Source organism: Notothenia rossii (assembly GCF_949606895.1).
Source record: "Notothenia rossii genome assembly, chromosome: 5".
NCBI lineage: Eukaryota > Metazoa > Chordata > Actinopteri > Perciformes > Nototheniidae > Notothenia > Notothenia rossii.
Window position 1 is genome coordinate 79,540,562 of NC_136903.1, and position 20,325 is coordinate 79,560,886.

Consider the following 20,325-nt stretch of genomic DNA (forward strand, 5'->3'; position numbering starts at 1 on the left):
TTAATGTGGCAGACACCATTGCCCAGCAGGAAGTACATTGACCCAATTTTAGTCTGTGGTTTATTGTCAGTGGACAGGTAACTATTTTCAATTGTGTTTAAAACTGGGATGCTTAAATGCAACAGTATTGTATTGACTGAGTGAAGATGACACAATTTGAGAGGTTATTTTCAATCAAAAATGCCTCTCAAATGTGAAGATCTCCTTCTTTGATCTGTCTTATAAAATATACACTGGACTTTGCAATCCAATATGCTCATCGGTTCTGGCATTTTAGAGACTAAACTAATCAAATATCCGTCTTATTAATCCCTAATGAAAATAATTGTTGGTCACAAGTGACACCTGTCCTCTGCCTTGCTACAGGCTACATTGGAGGAGCTAAAGGCGTCATATCGGAGGCTGTGTATGCTCTACCATCCTGACAAACATCGAGACCCAGAGCTGAAAAGCCAGGCTGAGCAGCTTTTTAACCAGGTGCATCAGGCATATGAAGGTAAGGACACTTGTAAGTAATTGGGAATCAAACAAGGAAAAAGCAAATATCGTAATAGTTTTTGATGAAATAACCCCCTCTCCATTTTGCAACATTATCGTAGGGTTAACCATTTAAAAAAAAAGAATCATCAATCATTTGGATATAAAGTTTTAGTGTGTATATGATAATAATAGATTAGATTGCTAACAAAAATAAATGCATCATATTACTGTAATCAAGCCCTCAAAAACAGGAAAAAGACTAAACATTAGACTATATCTTGTCTCATTGGACAATATATTATTATTATTATTATTATTACATGTCACTTGTTAGACGCTTTTATCCAAAGCGACTTACATACTCAATACTGTGGACAATCCCCACAGGAGTAATTTGGGGTAAAGTGTCTCAGGGACCCAACGACATGCTGACTGCAGTGTGGTTTGAACCCGTGACCCCCTGATCCGAACACCTACGGACGACCCACTATGCCACACGCCCCCCATATTGTATTACATAGTCAGTTAAAACATTGTATTGCCATTCTTGTTTGGAAAATACAGATGAAATTAAGCAGGGCACGGAAACAGACACAACTCCATTCAAAGCACACAGCAAAATCAATTCCTATAAGCTGAACCACAAGTTCTCTCTATGCCCTCAGTGCTGAGTGATGCTCACTCCAGAGCCATCTATGACCTCTTTGGCAAGAAAGGGTTGGAGGTGGAAGGCTGGGAGGTATGTATTCTGTCTTTTTTGCTGCTACTTTAGGCATACTTCACATGAACATATCTTGATAACTGTATGGCGTTGATGCTGCGTAGGTGGTGGAGAGGAAGAGAACTCCAGCAGAAATTCGAGAGGAGTATGAAAGGCTGCAGAGAGAAAGAGAAGAGAGAAGATTGCACCAAAGAACCAACCCCAAGGTTTTTAAAGTCACAACTTCAACACATTCCTCAGTCAACTTGATTGTATTTCTTATGCGGGCCACCATCTTTAAGCAGATATTACTGAATACATTAAGTAACACAACTCCATTTTGACTGTGGATGGTGTCCACATTCATTTCATTATGTCCCTCATCCTTTTCATGCTTTTTTAATTAATTCTGTCAGTCTCTCCACTTCACTCCTTTGTTATGCAGGGCACCATCAGTGTGGGTGTGGATGCAACAGACCTGTTTGACCGCTATGATGAGGACTTTGAAGAGATGCCAGGAGGAGGATTTCCTCATATTGAAATCAACAAGATGCATATTTCCCAGTCCATAGAGGTACAACAAAACAAACACTCAGTATTCACTCTACATATTGAATACAACCACATTTTCAAACACATTTCTGCTGCCTTTTATATGTTCTATTTAATTTATGTTTTTCCTGGTGCTTTGTTGCCTAATGTATGTGTCGTTGATTTTACATTTTGTGTTGATATTATCCTTTATTAATGATTGTATATGAAGTAAATTGACCATGGAAGGCACCAATTAAATACATTGTATTACTGTTATTAGCATTATCTTTAAACATACACAGCTACTTGTCTGAGCCAGGGTGAATGCAGTATTCTGTGTTTTCCTGTTTTTCTTCAGGCTCCTTTGACGAACACTGACACAGCAGTGCTGTCTGGTTCACTCTCCACACACAATGGGACCGGAGGGGGCAACATTAACATGACCGTCCGAAGGGTTACTTCGGCAAAGGGCTGGGGAGAGGTACACACACACACACACACACATATAAAAACGAATTGGTGACAGCATGTGACAAATGTTCAATTGGGATGATACTGATTGTTTTTGGTACAGAATGCAATCAGATGTTCTTGTGGGTTCTCCTTTGCAGTTGGAGTTGGGAGCTGGGGACATACTTGGACCTCTTATCGGATTGAAGGTGTTTCGCAACATCACCCAACGGTGGTAAGGCCTGATTCTCTGATATAGGGGACTATAACATGCACTGTATTTACATACATTCAATGGTTGGGCTTATTTGAAGAGAATGCACTTGCAGGATTCTTGCTTTTCTGAATTTGTATCCTCATGTTTTACTGCACTAATTGTAAGGCGCTTTGAATGAAAGGGTCATCAAAATGAGATGTAATGTAATGAAAAGCATATTCTGCCTCTAATGTTTTCTCTGTTTGTCTCCTGTCTGTCCAGTTTCTTGACAGCCCAGTGCGGTCTGCAGTTCTCTCCTCGAGGTTTGCGCCCCACCTGTTCTATGATGACAGCACGTCACCTGGACCAGAACACCATGGGTTACCTGCAGTGGCGCTGGGGGCCCAGCAGTGCCATGACGACCAGCCTGGTGCGGGACACAAAGAGCAGCCACTTCACTCTGGCTCTGCAGGTAAACATAAAGGCAAACAATAATGAATAAACACTGTAGGGAGGCAGGTATATACGGTACACAGCTACAGTACCTGCTGTTAATATGGTAAATACAGGTTGTGCTGTAATTTAAAGTGGTAAAATAAAAAAACTTTGAATGACCCCCCTCCCTACCATTTCGAAATGGTATCATTTTGGCTAGAAGATAAGTATTTAAATATATAAAATTGTAATAAATTCCTAATAATGTGATGACGCCGGTGATATGCGAATGACAGTTTTATATTAAATAGTCATTATAATACAGTATTCATTCTCTCCTAACGTCCCTTGCAGTTGGCGGTGCCTCACTCCTACCTGATGATGAGCTATCAGTACAAGTTTCAGGATGAAGACCAGACTAAAATCAAAGGCTCTGTGAAGTACGTCTGTTCATTTATCCTGTCTGTCTCAAAGGATTTCTTGTCACCTTAAAGGTTGGGTAGGTAATTTTGGAGAAACCAGCTCGAGTGAGCTAGAAAAATCTGCCACTTCCTTACAGAGCCCCTCCTCCAACACACACGAACGCGCACTTGACCAATGAGGGCACGAGATAAGTTTGTGCAAAGATGGAAGGCTGACAGGCAGGTAGGCCCTCCAGTTATTTTAGCCGGGCCGGCTAAAATGATTGGTCGTGCTTTTTACAGCACTACGGCTTCCACAGATGACATTTTTTATGGATTTTTTGTCAAAGCACTTATTCATTGCTATCGGGATGTTAAGAGCATTCCATGGAATATAACAAAAAGTGTATCTCGAGCTGGTTTCTCAAACTTACCTACCCCACCTTTAAGTAACAGTTTTTTTTATTATAATTGTTAAAATATAAGTCATGTTTTTTTTTAGATCGTAGCAATTATTTTCTAATAATATAATGTTTTTATAGCACATTTTTGAGAAAGAAAAACAATGTAGCAAACATAAACATATTTAAAATGCATAAATAGGGAGTTAATTGATACATACAATATTCATGTAAAAGTATTATTTACAATAAAAGTAGAAAATATCTTCTATTGTAAAAAATACTTTCAATCTTTTGTTGTACTGGCTGTAAAATGAACCTACTTCCTGAGTTAATGACTAAAGTAGCTGAATAACTCTAATGGTTTCTTTTTGCGTTCCTCCCTCTCCAGGACAGGCTGGTTTGGCACTGTGGTGGAATATGGAGCAGAGAGGAAGATCAGCCGACACAGTGTCCTGTCAGCCACTGTCAGCATCGGGGTCCCTCAGGGGGTCACGCTCAAGATCAAGTACTGTCCAACCCAACATACGATCTCATTCTCTCGCGGGTCCTAATCTCCCTGAATCTAATGTATGAGTTTATTTGTTCTTGTGTTTCTGTGCAGGTTAGCGCGTGCCAGTCAGACATACCTGTTTCCAATCCACCTCACAGATCAGCTGCTGCCCAGCGCTGTCTTCTACGCCACCGTTGGACCCCTGCTTTTCTTCATGGTCGTCCACAGACTGGTCGTCATCCCATATACACAAGCACAGAAAGAGCAGTCAGTACATCTTCTGTCCTAATAACACTCAATCAGCATCTCACTTTGCCAAAATGTGACAATATCGATCTATAATGAGTGGCCTGCCCCCCGGTTTTGAGAAACAGACAAGAGTTTCTAAATTGAAGCAAAGCAATGTAGACCTGTGGATAAGGGGAGCAGCAAAACCTTTTTCGGCCGCCGTCTCAAAAAATCCATATCAGTTTAAGTGTACACTATATTTAGAATTTTTCGCCTCTTTACCTTGCTGCCAGAAAGCCTTTACCTGGAGGAACTGAAGTGGTTATCTAAGCTCTCTTCAAAGCAGCCTGACTCCTTTGACAAAAACAGTAATTTGACCGCACAGAAAACAGAAGTTGGTCTACTTCTGCCTCGATCTGGTGGTTTTTAAGATACTTTAGATAAAAGCTTCACTCCCCCCTCCAAAAGGGCTGTCATGTGACAAGGTAATTTGTAATGTGGCTGATGTTTGGCTGCTTGCCGTGTCCACCTGTCCGCCATTTCCTTTAATACCATTTACAACGGCACTTTAGAAGATCAGTTCTATCCCTTTAAGTTGTGCAGTTTTCTAAAATGTGTTTTTTGCATTAATGAGGGATGGTTTTGTTATAAAACTTGCTGTCTTCCAGCTAAAAAACCACTATACAGCCCTGAGTTACAACATTTGATTGCTGGTGTCATTAATATTGCGGGCGGGTTCTATCACACTGGCACTGTCACCACAGAGGGCCTCCACAGTGATTCCTGGTGGGTGATTGTTGATGTCTGCTTTGTGCTTCTCAGAGATTTGGAGCTGCAGAGGAAGAGCTCGGCCGTAGACATTGCCAAGAAGAAAACCGAGGCAGAGTCTGCTGTGAGTACTCACACTCGCAGTGTGCCAACCCCACAGTTACTCAATGTGTGTGTGGGAATCATTGTTTCTACGTTCAGCTCTCCTCATCTTGTCTGAAAATCTCTCTCCTATCCAATTCTATTTTGTCTTCCTCCTCCTCCTCTATCTCCCTCGACTCCTCTGCAGGTTCTGCTGATGCAGGAGTCTGTGAGGAGAATCATAGAAGCGGAAGAATCCAAGATGGGTGAGGGAACAAACACAAACAAACACAACAATCAAGAGTGAAACCTTTTTAAGTTTGCTGCCAAAACTTAGAAACAAATCTTAATTCACATGTGGGACGTTTCTCATGGTTGCGTTAACTGTGTGATGTAGTGATGCTCTAGGATTACGTTTTTACTAAGTCTGACTTCCATCATCTACTACTGTAAAGCATGTGTTGCTGATTCAGCCCATCTCCATGCAGTGTTTACATAAATTAAGCCTGTTAGTCTGTGCACACAACACCAGTGTGTCAATTGGTAAGTCCAGACTGCAATTTGTGTGCAAGTGTGTTCATTTATCTCCCAATATAATTAGTAATGATATCAAGCCAACAAAGTTATTGGCCTGTCAGTCCTCTTCTTATCTGACACAGGTTCTGTGTATTCACAGGAAAGCACTTATAGTTGTCCACTTCTAATACAAGAAGTGCTAACTGTGTCCTAGACAGTATTCCAGTATGTCTGTATCACACGTACTCTCCCACTTACTCCCCCTTCACTTCATGATACTTTTTAAAATCCGTCTTATTATCTACAAATCCCTCCATAGTCTCACCCCTACATTTCGGAACTTCTCTCCCCTTACAGCAACATAAGCCTTCTCAGATCCGCCCACCCATTGCACGTTAGCTTTGCTCCATTTGTGGGAAAAAGAAATGTGGGGACAGGGCTTTTTCTGAAGCAAGACGTACATTTAGAACCACCTGTAATCTCTGGGCATCAATTGTGATCAGATTTTCCTCCACACGTACGCACATAAACAGTATGTCTTTATGCTTGCATTGTGAGTACATGATAGTATGTCTTTGTGAGGCACAAAACATGTTTACTTAGATACTATGCAAATAAAAGACCGTTTTGTTATCTTGTATGCACTGCCAAAGGGAAATGAGAGCACTAAACACTGAGCTTCTGTCTAGGTCTGATCATCCTGAATGCCTGGTATGGAAAGTTTGTGACGGACACCAGCCAGAAGCAGGAGAAAGCAAAGGTCATCGACGTCACCGTGCCTCTGCAGTGCCTGGTCAAGGACTCCAAACTCATCCTAACAGAGGCCTCTAAGGTGTGTGTTAGTGTGTACATGTCAGTGTGTCCATTTGATTGTCCACACCTCTGTATATGCATGCGTATTAATTGCTTCTCTGTGTGCAGGCTGGGTTGCCGGGCTTCTTCGACCCCTGTGTGGGAGAGGATAAGAGTCTCAAGTTACTGTACCAGTTCCGAGGCGTCATGCACCAAGTCATCTGCGCCGACACCGAGGCACTACGGATACCCAAGCAATGTTAGTATGCAGCCACTTCACCCAACAGAGCCAGAATTATTATCACTTAGCAACACACTACTACAGTATAAGCCTGCATCCATGTTCAAATGATATTCATTCTGTCTTTTCAGCTCACAGACTCGAGCCTGAGTCCTCCTAGGAGCCCACTACTGTTGCAGCACCAGAGGGCGAAACGCAGATCAAACAGACTGTGTGTCAACAGAAAAAATGAGGGGACAAATCAACAATAAGTCTGTTACTCTCCTCTGGTCCTCTTCTGTCATGGTATTTAGTGAATCTGTTTATCCAGTTCCTCCACTCATCCCTCTCCTCTGAGGTTCAGCAGAATACAGGAGGCAGCTTACAGTGTGTGTCTCTGAGTCAAATATCTGACAGCTGCAGGAGATCAGACACTGGCCCTGAACATAGTTTTATATATAAGTAAATATATATACATATATGCACTACACAGAGGGACTGATGGCCACTGCGGATGTGGTGACCATTCCTGTCCACGATGAGCTCCAAGTGCACATATATTTAAAGAAGTGTATTGACATTTTTTTATGTCAAGTATATAGAAATGAGCCGTAATGTAATTTTACCCCATGTCATTGTCGTCTTAGGGTAGGTTGATCTATTCATGTTATAACATACCAGTCATTTCATTAACTCGTGCAAATGTCTCTAAAATGCAGAATCATGTCTCTGCGTAACTTGTGTTTTGGTTCACTTTATTGAAATGTCCCTAGTTCATTTATTTTGCCTTTGAGTGACATGTCTGCTGCTCAGGTGAAAACTGGTGCTCAAAACTTATATCTGTGATGCTCGGATATGGAAGTTAGAGGAGGAAAAGTGAGAGAGATGCCCTTTGATGGTAGTGGTCCAACCAAGGCTTAAATCTTTCATACTGAATTTTTAATAATTCAGGCAAGACTGCATTTTTAAAGCAGAAGTTCCCCTTCGATTTGCGTCAGTGTTTATCGATTGTTGCTCTGCAGCTGCAGCCCAATGATTTTTAATAAATGAAGGTTGGATGTGTACTTCACTGGTATAGCAGCCCTAAGCCCCTGACAACAGTAACTACTGGTACGCATTTATCATATTTAGGCCTATGTAGATATGATTAAAGCTGTTTGGCGTAGGTCAACACTTTCACTGTGACAGGCAATAACTTGAGCTGACAGGAGCCACACTAAAACCCTCGTACTGATCATGGAACATTAACATGGCTGCATTTATTTGTTGGATTGTGTCTGTTTGTACACCAGACGGGTGCCATATATTTGTATTTGTTGTTCTGTCCCTTTTTTTTTATTGAATTAATCTGCTATTGCCATGTCCCTTCTTATACATGTATAAGATGCTAAACCATGCTCATCACTTAGGTGATAATCAACACACTAACATACCATTAATGTTGATATGGATAGATCTAATATCATGATGCACTTTGTTCAGATCTGTTGTGGATTGAAACTGTTACTACAAAGGGAATAGCATAATTAAAATGATTGCTCCATTTTGTTGGGAGACACCTTCATGGGCTACGGTGAATCCCTGAAAGCACTATCAAAAATAGTATATTGACCTAAAATGTATTTATTTTCTTTGCACAAAAAGTACATATTAGAGGCTTGTCATCATGACAGTGGAGCTGAAGCCTCTAAATTAAGTTGCGTACTTTTACTGAGTTTACATCTAAGAAGTTATGACAAGTCCTGTTTATTTTATATTGTGCATTTTTTCCATTGCTGCAATTGACTCACAAGACGAGGGGGGTGTGTAGGCTCAAAAATAAAAACAGGATGGATACGTTTTTGTTATTGGTTGAAAGGGTGTGTCTCTACAGTCAGATCCATAGCAGTCTTGTGTCACTATTACAGCAGCCATTTTGCACTTGACTGTTTGTAGCATTTGTCTTCCCTCGTTAGTTTTAAGTGTGCTGTAAAGTGTTTTGACAGGTCAGCTGGTCACCTCTGCTCCAGTGCCGTCTTGAGGCGCCATGGGGTCAGCAGAAAGACGGCTTCCCTGCTGTTCCACTCCTCAAACTGACCCACATTAGTGTGTAAATATGCTGTATGGTTGAGGAGCCTGTGTTCCCTGTCCTGTAAAAAGTACAATAAATATGAAGCGATCAGATTCCTGTTTGATTTCAAGAGCGTTGCAGATGGACTAGCCAATTAGAAAATGCACTGTGATGTTATGAAGACAAAAAGGAAACTAGTTAAAATGGTAACTCTTTATTTACAATAGTTTACAATAGTTTCACAGAAACAGTTTGCACCACAGAACAGACAACGCTTTCTCAATAAGGGGATAGGATAACCCAAGATCTGGATCAAACGAGCTTTATCACAATGAGCTAACATTGATTACACTGATGTATTAAAGAGGCAGACTAGAATTTGGACTTTGTGCCCAAAGATATCTCTTCAGGTTCTCTTTTCATGACACGAACGTCCTGAGAAACTGCTTTTTATGTCTTGAAAACTCCCTAAAAACATAAAAACCTGATGTTTCTTATGAACTGGTGATTGCTGGATAGAAACCAGTTAACCAGACAAGAGTGTAGCTTAACCACTTTAAACTTTTAGAAAGTTCTGTATTCTTCACATACCAAAGATGCATTGTGTATGTGAGTCATTGCCCAGTCGAAGTAACTGATTCTGCATTGTAAAATCCCATCCTGGACTTGTATAAAAGGTTCTGAGTCTAAAATCTGTCACTACAGTATGGCTTTTATATTTTATCAGACAAAACAGCAGATGGCACATGAATAACGAAGCTTAAAAAACAACATTTCCAGCAAGTTTTAGGGGAACAGTGCAATAGTAAAAGCATTTTTTTCAACTAAACCTGCTGCATGTGGAAATAAGTGAATACTGCTGTGAAAACATTAGTGAGAGGTAAGAGACTAAATCTCTTCTCATGATGTGACCCTTCAGAGACAAACAAAAACAGACCGACCGGCCCATGGTTCTTTGCAGATATCCATTTCTGTTTCTTACAAAGATTGAAACCATGAAGCTAAGTTGAGCCATAGCAGCACATGCTTTGCCAACACCCTCACACTGTCATCCTTTCAAACAAACACACTCATGCATAATTTGAACTGGACTATTTCTAACAACACTATTCCAGTTACAATAGCTTTATTTTCTGTTGATACTTTAACAGGACGGCCATAGGAGTTCCCTTCTATAAATATGCTTGTCTCTGAAAACTCTGTCATGAGCATGAAAACAGAAGACAGGAAACAGAGGTGAATTAAAATAATGGTTGGAAAATAAAAATAGTTATGAACAATACAACTGTTCTAACCCGTCATTGAATGCAGCAAAAACACTGAGAAGAGGCAAAAGAGAACTTCAAATTGAAAACCCTGTCATCTGAATCTGGACAGTTTTATATATGTGAAATAAGAAGTTATTTAATATAGAAAAAAACTGCTCATCTGAAAAGGATTCTGGTGAAAGACAAACACTGTTTAAACATTTTGAAAATAAAAAGGTGTGAGAACTTTGTGTATGGCCAAGGAACGTCTTAATTGAGAGGCTGGAAGACAGTTTCTGAAACAGAAGGGGGAGGAAGAAGCGCTTGGTTCAGTTAACGGGCTTCAAGCCTCAATGATATTCTTTCACAATGTTTTAAATAACAAAACAGAAACAGAAAGAGATGAAGCAGATGCAGACTCTCGTATCCTACATCTTTGTTCTAGTGGATTATACCTCAGCGTAATACTATAGCACCATCTGAAGCAGTTAACACAAGGCTTAGCTTGTTTTACGTTTAATTATGTAACATTTATAGAGTCATCTAAAAGAAGACAAATCCAGTTTAATCAGAAAGACATACATGTCCTTATGACAGAAAGGTCATATGAATCCTTAAAAAAAAAGAAGCGAGAACAGTGCAAACTGTCTTTCCTACAAATCCCAGCATGCATCCTAGTGGGTGGCAGTTTTGAGGGTATTCTCTCTATATGGCAGTTCATATGTTTCCAGTGTTCACGAGACACCAAACAGTAGAGGTTTGTCCCTACGCTAGTGTCATCTACAGACGGACATCCATTCAGTGATTGCCTAACGCACGGAGTCTGTAGGGATGCAGGAACAAACCTTAGTTAAATCTAAAAATCAAACTGTTTCCAAAAAGGGATAGGGGCTTGGGATAGGTCCACCAAAGTGTGTATAGAAAATGTGGGGTTCATGGCTGGGCATGAAGGACAGAGACTGAAGGTTGCAAGACCTGAATTTGAGGAAGGGTCAGTCCAGCAGGCGGCATGGAGGCAGGAGTGGAAGGGGTCAGAGTTCAGGGGTCGACCTGGGGTCAGTCCAGCAGATGCTTGCGCGGGCCTATGCGCGAGCGGTGGGACCGACGGGCGTCTGCGGTCCCGAGTGACTCTCGGCAGCTCTGGCACGTATATGTCTCTGGAACGTGGCTCTTACGGATCTTGGCACAGGACAGGTGGATCCAGGTGTTGCACTGGTTACACTCGATCATGGCCCGGCCTGCGAAAGGCTTCATGCAGAAACACGTCACCAGGTCCCACGAGTCGTCATCTGAGGAGGCAGCAGAGAGCATACAATGAGTCAAAATATGGACACTCTTAACATTCTTTTATACACCGAGGGATATGACGTGTTTATGCCGTGCTATAGCAGAAATGTATCCACATTTGCACAATGTTGTGTATTAGGACAGTGTGCCGTCACCTTTTTGAATAGATGAGCAAATCCTGCAGGAAATGTCAAGTTATATATATTGCTCTATATTTATTGCACATTGACTGAAGTCTTTTATGTATTGGCTCCTGTTTACATTTAAAACTGTAAATTATTATTTTCAGGAACCGTAAATCTTTAAAGGTCATCTATCATGCTATTTTTAGGCAATAGCATAGGTCTCAGATATATACAAATATATAAAAAAACATGTCTATGAAGTGATTTGCTCAAAATACCAAACAGATCACCCATTCTAGCGATGCTTCATATATCCCTCTATTTCACTTTCTGTTTCAAAAGTGCTGATTTTGGGGATAAAGCTTTACAAAAATAAAAAATTGATACAAAATAAAAAAGGAGGGGTCTGAGCTCATACGGGACCCGGCAGCTACTGTCTAAACTAAATACTGCCGTGATGAAACGCCATATCAAGGATTATTTCTGAAACAGTATGGAGCTCAAAGGCTTTCTCTCCTGCCGGTTATACCACAAGGTGAGTTCCTTTTTATTTCCTGCTTCTTCACACACATGCTCTCCAGTACAGCTTAGCTCTGAGTGTTAGCGATGCTAATGCAAACATGCACCGACCATATTACGTCCAATACAGTCGGGCATTGTTTCTGATAGCAACGTTTCTGATAGGGCTGTGGGTGAAAAGCCAGCCCACATTTCCGATATAACGCCATATCGGACGCAAATCTGGATCAGTTCGGTTGTAGCCCCGTTTTTAGAGATATGGGTACGATAGGTCCCCTTTAAAATTTGGAAATAATCTCAAGTATCGTCTCAAGTAAGGGAGTTGCTTTGTTTATAATGAAGTTACAAACAAATAATTGTTGGTTTCATTAAATACAGTATGGTTGTTTTAAAAAACACATTTTCAATTTTACAGCAACTACACTATCATAATGAATACTGTTACCTTGATATAAAACTGCATAAGTTATGATTGAATATTTGGCAATATAAAAACCAAAATAAAACCTACCCGAGTCCACCATGATGTCCTCGTCCTCTCCTGATCCGTCTTCGTCTCTGAACACCACCTGTTTCCCCTGGCGGAAGACCTTCCTCTTTCCTGCAAGGCCCTCCACCTTTTGTACCTTAACCATCCCCTCTTCGAGGTCTTCGTGACCCCAGTTTTGACGCTCGTCGTTGGGCTCCTCCTTGCAGGGGGCCGAGCTAGGCAGGCGCTGGGGGGTGAGGGGGATGCTGAAATCATCCTCAGGCTCCTCTTTGATCGTTCGGCCACCAAAGGAGTCGGGGTACTGCAGCCCTGGAAACGTCGGGTGGGCTTGCTGGACCCTGCTCTCCTCCCCAGACCCATGTTCCCTCTCCTTTCGCCTTTTCTTCTTCTTCAGCTTTTCAGCTTTTCTGCGGTCATCTGGGTGCAGGGTTGGGATTGTGTGCTAGAGAGAAATAAAAAGGGAACGCATGTTTAAAGGAAGGAAGGCGAACATATAAGGCTTTGACTTGGATTAATTTAACTCACGTCTTTCTTGGTGTGACCGGACAGTGTGGCTCCTGGCTGTGGACGTTTCCTGCTCCTGTCCTGGGGGGCCTTGGGAGGGCGCTGGGGGCAGGAGGTTGGGGGTCCCGGGGTCCAGCCATCACTGTCAGCTGTGCTGCCTGTACTGTTGGGAGGACTGGAACTACTGCGCAGTGGAGAGTCCTGTATCGAGACAAAGGAAGAACTAGAAGTCAGTGAATTCAAACACACAACCCCAGATAACACTGGTGATGAACAGATTTCTCCACCAAACAATAAGATGATCATATATTGTTATATTCCTATTTACAAATATATTCTATATATTAAATATGTACTAATAAGGTAGGCAGTAGCTCAGTCCATAGAGGCATGGCTTGGGAACCAGATGGTCGCTAGTTCAAACTGGCCCGGACGCTCTGTTGACTGGTAGCTGGAGAGGGGCCAGTTCGCCTCCCGGGAACTGCCGACATGTCCTTGAGCAAGAACCATGGCAGGTCCTTTGCTCTGAAACCTCTCCATGTGTGTATTTAGGGCAAAATGTCTATAGGTCCTGTTTGTGTGTATCTCAACTGTATCAACAGAATGAATTTTCCCTAGGGGATTAATAAAGTGTGCTTTCTTCTACGCATTATGAGATATACTGTACCGGTTTAGAGGTAAAGTGTGGGTAAAGTGCAGCTTTAGACAAAGAGGGTTTCTGTGGCATTTTCCTTTATTCCATAGTTCAGCAGAAGATAGACAGGAACGAGAGAAAAGAGAGGGGATGACATGCAGCAAAGAGGAACTCGCTGTTGTAAGTAAGCACTGTCTAGGGAAATTCTTACTAGATTAACACTTACATAATTGTATTCACCATTTAAACTACGGTTTTGTTTCTTGTCATTCATCATAAAAAAGCACAAATAAAAACTAATCAATTAAAGAATTCCTAATCGACTATGGTCCAGACCAGAGGTTGCGCCAGACTTTTTCGCTGTCCGTAATTGTTGAAGGACAGGATTGTAACATTTCAGTCAAAATCTACTATTACCCGTCAGTCTGTACAACTCTGACTGGTGGGGCCTGTGAACTGTCAACGGAGGGGGGGGGGGGGGGGGGGGGCCGGGGGGAGTGCACGCTCGTGAACTGTTAGCTCCGTGTTATGCATGCCCACTGCACCTCGCGGGAGCGCGCCACAGCGTAACGCAAAAACTCAGACATTTCAATGATTTGTACGGCAAAGTACAGTTTGGAAACTATATCATTTCCTTTTTGGAGGGCATGGATAAGACCGGAGCCTCGCTGCGGGGAAGCTTTGTCGCTGTTCTGAGTTTGTTCTAATCTGTGAAAATTACGGACTGCTTTCAGGTTTTTCCGTCATTGTTAAAAAAAAATGTCAGACGGAAAATATTCGTATAACACGACCACTGGTCGAGAGATACAATACATCAACTAAAAAGGGGAATTCATTGATGACAGCTTAAGTGTTGGGCTGCGCTATTTATTATATTAATCAACCATAATGTAAACCGCTATGACTTTTAGTTTTGATGTGAAGCTGTGGTTCTCAAATGGGGGTACGCGGACCCCTAGGGGAACGTTGGAGTACTGCAGGGGGTACGTGAGATTTATTTGATGTTAATGAAAACATAATTCATGCATTTAAACAAACAACTAATAGTAGATTAACTACTTTATTTAAAGGTTTACAGTAATTCTGGATAATAAAATGGGGAAAATAAACGGGGTGCTCTCTTTTCCTCTCCCTCTCCTGACAGCCCGTCAGTCTTGAGCAGCTCGCTGAACCTGTAATAAGTGACCCGACAGTAAAAAACACATATTTATAACTAGTTTAGCTAGTTCCAGAGTAGATAAACTAGCTAAGTGTGTTAGGTCCAAAATAAATAAATATACAAACTTTAGGAAAAGTAACGAAGTGTAATAACTGCAGTTGCCTCCCTGTCAGAATGACAAAGATCCTCAGTGAAGCAAAAGCCCATATTTCTCACTAAATTGTAAGTACAACTTATTAAAAAGATCAGTTCAATGCAACTAATGTCGTCTTAGTGTTATTGCATGATGTTAAAATTGGTTTGCCATGAATTTAGTGATGGGTTCAGTGTTTCCCCTAGGATGGAGTCATAGCAGCGGTGCTAAGGCACGTTGGCCCAGCATAATGTGAATGTAATTTCTTTCTATGTGTCAGCACAAGAAAGGCTCTTGAGGCCTAGTACCAGGGCCGGATCTAGACAATTTGCTGCCCTAGGTGAGATTTTAGGCAATATTTTATATAAAGAATAAATGAAAAATCTCTACAAAAGACAAATACACTGCAAAAACAGAAACGTATTGACATAGGTAATATAAGTCAAAATGGCTTCAAATGTATTCAGTATTGTATAAACATGTTTGAATTGGGGGGTGGACGTCACATCCTCTAGGGGGTCTGGGGATATGCCCCCCCGGGAATATTTTTTTTTGAACATTTTACAATAAAATGCTTCAATCTGGTGCACTTTGAGCACACAATTACTAGAAACCTGATCTAGGGGGTACAACTCTAAAACGCCCATATGAAAAAGATCGGTTTACATTTTAATAATCAAATAAGTATGTGAACATAACCAATAACCTACAATAGCCAATAACAAATAAATGTAGCTTATTTTATTTTTGTTGTTCATTCATATCTTATTTTACCTAGTTAACATTTAATTATGCATATTTTTGTATCTCTCCAACTTTAAACAATATTTTTGGTTTTTGGATTTCAAACCTGTTTTTATTTATCCTAATAATTATAAAGGAGGGCCTTGGAAATATGTGTTTACATAATTTGTGGTCAAAACGTTTGAGACCCACTGAGATAACTTAAGACTAAAATTAACTATCTAAATACTCAGTGAGTCCTTTACCTCACTGAGCCTCTCAGTCTGACAGGAGAGCTCTCCTCCACCCTGGTTGTAGAAACATCTACTTCTTATATCCGTTAGCGCAGCTAGCACCAGATTCTAATAACAACAGCGCCGGTACCGGTGCGCCCTCTCCCTTGCTTGCTCTCTCGCTACCACGCTCGCACTTTGGCTGTGAGCTGCGGGCGCCTGATAAGCCAACATCCCCCACTTTCATCCCTTACAGCGCCCACCGTACAGGGCAAATTAAACGTATAACCGGGGTGAAAAGGATGTTACATTTACTTAATTATGAATGTTGTTACATCTAGGCCGAACATTTGGATGAGCGCCAACGGTCAAAAATGTTTTTTCCCTCCCAGAGCAGCGCCCCCTAGATATGGCGCCCTAGGCGACCGCCTGTGTATTATGCCAGAAATTGGCCCTGCCTAGTACATACAGTGGCAATGTCTCAAGATTTAGCAAAAATACGCCTTACACCATACAGTAACACAAATACTACAAATCCACATAACAAACAATCAAAAATGAAAAAGGGTCGCCACTTATTATTATTTTAAGAAAAGAAAAGAAAGTTAAAAAAAAAAAAAGAAATGTGTATATAGGGGAAACACTGTAAACATTTGAAATGTAGCATTTCTCAGTTACAATGTTGTTGTTTTAATAAACCAGACACTGATGGTGCAGCGCTGTACTGTAATAATAATAATACATCATATTTATATAGCGCCTTTCACGAAACCCAAGGTCGCTTCACAAGTCGGGCAGGGGGGGGGGAGTAGGGGAAAAGAGGCAGACAGGTCAGGGGGGGGGGGGCAAGCAAGTAGCGGAAAAATAAACTAACTATATAGTGGGGAAAGCCTTGGTGAAAAGGTGCGTTTTGAGGGCTTTTTTGAAAGTGTCCAAGGTTGGGGCGCTGCGGATTTCGGGGGGGAGAGAGTTCCAGAGGGTGGGGGATGCTACACTGAAAGCTCTGTCACCGAAAGTCCGCAACCTGTACCTGTACCTCTTTATATAAGCTTTTTTTCCCTAACAAATTGTTTTTGTGCTGATAAGGGGGTACTTGGCTGATATTTTTTTTTTAAAAAGGGGGTACATTATTGAAAAAAGTTTGAGAACCACTGTGTTAGAGGAAAACCGAAAAGCAACTTGGGGACCAAAAACCTTTAGAGGAACAACCACAACTTGAAATGAATGAGTCAGAATCTATAAATCTATGCTGCTGGTGGTGAGGAAAGAGGAAGTACATTTGTCAAACATCAGATCTGACAAAAGAAATGTAAAAAGGGTGTCATATGCTGTTGTTGTATTGGTTTAAAAGAAAATGTTTATAGTTAAAACCATGTTATTAGAAAAGCAGATTAAGACAATATCATAAATGTTCTGCAAGTTTGGGGGACTTATCCGAGTTTGGGAAAAACACGAGGTGTGTAACAACAGACAGGTAATCCAACACTGAGAAAAAGGAGAGTCCTTTGATAACAGGACATCAATGTTTTAGGAAGTGGAGGTGCATGCGTTAATGAGTAAACTTTCACTTTAACAATGTTTTTTAGCCATAATAAATGTGTTACAGAGAGGAACATGGGTATGAATCGGTGGACAATGTGATCACAACTACTCGTCAAATAACAGAGGGCTCAGTTAAGGAGGTGACAAACAGCAGTGTACGTGAAGGAGGATCCAAGAGATCATAAAAACAGAATTCAACGTATCATATGAAAAGTTAGAAACTCTATACATTCAAGATCAAATAAAACACATGCTACTAACGTGTAAGATAATATGCTTATAGTTTTAGAACAACTTTGAAGACAATGACATCCAACTACACAAAGTCTAGACAACGTATTGCCAATCACAACAGATATGCAGGATTCAAAAGGATTACATCCATTGTGTGGTCAATAAGTATCTGCTTGCAGTTTTAAACACACACCTCTCAATTTAAATCCATTCTACACATTTCCAACAGGGCAAAATGTCTGTTGATATAATTTTCTATCTATTAACTTCATTAATTTACAAAAAACGTGTATGTTTTATTTATGATTTAGCTATGCATTATGGTGATTGATGTTATCCACTGTATACTCTTGATTTAGTATTTCTACTATGTGGACACATAATTTCACTCAATACAACGGTTCTCATTTGTAACTAAATGTAGCAGATTAAAACGATGCATTACCATTAAGGTGAAGTAGTTATAAGGCACTAACTAACTGCTTCATTTACTCACCTCTTGCGGGTATGGGATGTAACCAGCATAGGCCAAGACGAAAGTGCAAAACTTGTTAAAATCCTCAACTGTCCTCCTCCTGTATGGCGGGCTGAAACCCTGAAACACAATTATTGAAACATTAACACGCTGCATTAAACCTACACAGCCCGACATGGCGTTGACCATTGTGTTATATTGATGGCGTTGACATTAACGACAAGTGATTGGCACACTCCATTTACGAGACTTTACAAACGTAGACTCGGTGTCGAATCAATACGACATAACAACACTGGAAGCAACTCAAAAATAAGATGTTGACAGTCTAAAGTTTGATTAATCGCAGACACGAATGTCTCTTTGGACTCGTCAGTGAGGCTTCCCACCAACCCCCACCGATTAACCAACGACAGCTAATATTAGCAACGTCGGCTAGCAATACATAGCAAATAAGTAACAAATGCTAATGCTCCGAAGCTAGCTGCTGACAAGAGTCGGTGAAGTTTAACTGGCATAACATGCCAATATAACGCAGTATAAAAAACCGTCGAATATTCAAAGAGGGACATAAGAGCAGAAGTGTACGCCAACTGTCGATAGAAATAGATGGCTTGCTTACGATGTTTAAAAAGCAAACGTTAGTGATAGCATATTAGCATTCTGTGGTTATGATGATGGAATGTTATTTTTTCGATGAAACGTTAAGCTAGCTTCTGCGTCAACAGTCTTACAAAGTGCACTCTGAAGTAGTGTTACTTAATTATGCTCACACACAACTTTAAGTATTGACAATTGACTGCTTGAACGAAGCTTCTCTGGGAGTTTAACGTGTGTAACTATTTTAATATCAGCACCAGTAGCTAAAATTATGACAACATTTAGTGCGGTATGCTAACGAGCAGCTGCTACACCGTGTGGTGACAATCTCGATCAAGTTGACGTTTGCTAGCATCGTTAGCCATGTCTGCAAACTACTCACTGTGAAATAGTTATGTAAGAACACTTACCTCCGACTGAAATGCATGGGATGTCGATGGGTTTATGTCACCCATCTTTACCGAGTGCCAGACCACCTGGCGTTGTGTCGATACCACGACCGTAAACACTGTGGTTACCTAGCCTTTCCTTGGTAGATACGAAGCTAACGTCAACGTTACTTATGCTAAAACTCGAAGCAACAGCTTTCTCTCAGTTTGCCATCATCCTCCATCAGCACAAGCCATAACGTTGTTTAACCAATGCAAGGAAACAAACAACTACTCGGCTCTAAGTTGAAAAACGTGTCTCCGGTGAAGAGTAAACGCTACTACTGTATCTACACGTAGCTGTCCGGTAATGTCTTCTGTTGATTCGGTGTATTGGCTGCTGGGGGAGCGGTTCGGCTGTCACCAGCTGCCTGCCCCCTTCTAATTTCTTCTTCTGTGGTGTTTATTTGTCGTATGCCAAACAATGGAGGCTCATTACCGCCACCCACTGGACTTGACAGTGGCAGGAGAGATATTGAAATAAAACAAACAAAACCTCCTCAGCTCTCTCTATTAATCCACATGGTGATATTGTATTTTCTATGAATTAGTATTAATTCCTGTCTTTATTCCAGGGGCGGTTCTAGGGGAGGGGGGGGGCAGTTTATGAATAAACGATTTATTGGCTGATGGAATAGGTGGAACTAACGCTATTTTTCATTCTAGTCTGACCCATTAGAGCGTAAAAACTGTAACTATAAGTATCTGAAATAAATATGTGTACTGAAACAAACACCAATAACTGTATTGCATTGTTTTCTTATGCGCAATTACTTCATAATGTCTTTGTCTCTTTCGTCCTGCATTTATTGTGCCCCCCTCAGAAAATAACTGGCCCCAGCCTGCCCCCCCCCCCCCCCCAGTCATATTGGTCTAGAATCGCCACTGCTTTATTCATTGTAGCTTTATATGTTTATTTTAATAGAAACAGATGGTAGCTTAGCGCTTGTAACATGTGATGTGATATATGGTAATAAATATTCAAATAAATCAACAAGTGCGTATATCTTTGTATAGCCTTTAAAAATTGTATTTCATGTGAAATTGCCTCGATACTGTGAAATGAAAATTATAATTATATTATAATAATTACAATAATAAACACTTATCATGGATATTTTTTAATTAAACATAGTAATATGCTTTGTAGTGCCCTAAAAGTAAGGAAATAGTTTTACACCATTGCAGAGACCTCTATGACTCTGCAACCATTCTATATAACACTTACGTCACTTCAGGACCAAAAT

General features: G+C 40.9%; 2 protein-coding genes across 3 annotated transcripts in view; one reads left to right on the forward strand and one right to left on the reverse strand.

Moving 5' to 3' along the window:
- The window catches only part of LOC307039352 (dnaJ homolog subfamily C member 11-like), a gene marked incomplete at its 5' end in the record, with an annotated part of 9,328 nt that extends 472 nt beyond the window's left edge, over positions 1-8,856 (forward strand). The window contains 15 exon segments of the mRNA XM_079681327.1: positions 367-496; positions 1,146-1,219; positions 1,306-1,407; positions 1,626-1,754; positions 2,073-2,195; positions 2,326-2,399; positions 2,643-2,832; positions 3,150-3,235; positions 3,989-4,105; positions 4,202-4,357; positions 5,141-5,210; positions 5,376-5,433; positions 6,373-6,515; positions 6,605-6,734; positions 6,848-8,856. Of these exon segments, the coding sequence (XP_079537453.1) occupies positions 367-496; positions 1,146-1,219; positions 1,306-1,407; positions 1,626-1,754; positions 2,073-2,195; positions 2,326-2,399; positions 2,643-2,832; positions 3,150-3,235; positions 3,989-4,105; positions 4,202-4,357; positions 5,141-5,210; positions 5,376-5,433; positions 6,373-6,515; positions 6,605-6,734; positions 6,848-6,876 (1,611 nt within the window). The 3' untranslated portion in view covers positions 6,877-8,856.
- An 87-nt stretch (positions 8,857-8,943) lies between these two features.
- On the reverse strand, positions 8,944-19,512 carry phf13 (PHD finger protein 13). Of its 2 annotated transcripts, XR_013808206.1 has the most exons (6): positions 19,061-19,512; positions 18,072-18,170; positions 12,939-13,118; positions 12,435-12,855; positions 10,968-11,281; positions 8,944-10,288 (listed from the first exon to the last, which is right to left on the reverse strand). XR_013808206.1 is itself a non-coding variant. In XM_079681334.1 (5 exons), exons 1-5 carry the CDS (start codon positions 19,103-19,105, stop codon positions 11,049-11,051), a joined length of 978 nt encoding a protein of 325 aa, XP_079537460.1. In that variant the 5' UTR covers positions 19,106-19,511; the 3' UTR covers positions 8,944-11,048. The 2 variants fall into 2 exon arrangements, 1 of the variants encoding a protein (XP_079537460.1); XM_079681334.1 differs by having other exon boundaries at positions 8,944-11,281; positions 19,061-19,511.
- Between the last annotated feature and the right edge of the window lie 813 nt (positions 19,513-20,325).

Coding starts and splice junctions, on each gene's coding strand:
- phf13 (XM_079681334.1), bottom strand. CDS start 19,105: ATGGGTGACATAAACCCATCGACATCCCATGCATTTCAGTCGGAG. Junction 12,856..12,938: donor CCGGTCACACCAAGAAAGAC/GTGAGTTAAATT, acceptor ATTTCTCTCTAG/CACACAATCCCAACCCTGCA. Junction 11,282..12,434: donor GGACATCATGGTGGACTCGG/GTAGGTTTTATT, acceptor CTGCCTCCTCAG/ATGACGACTCGTGGGACCTG.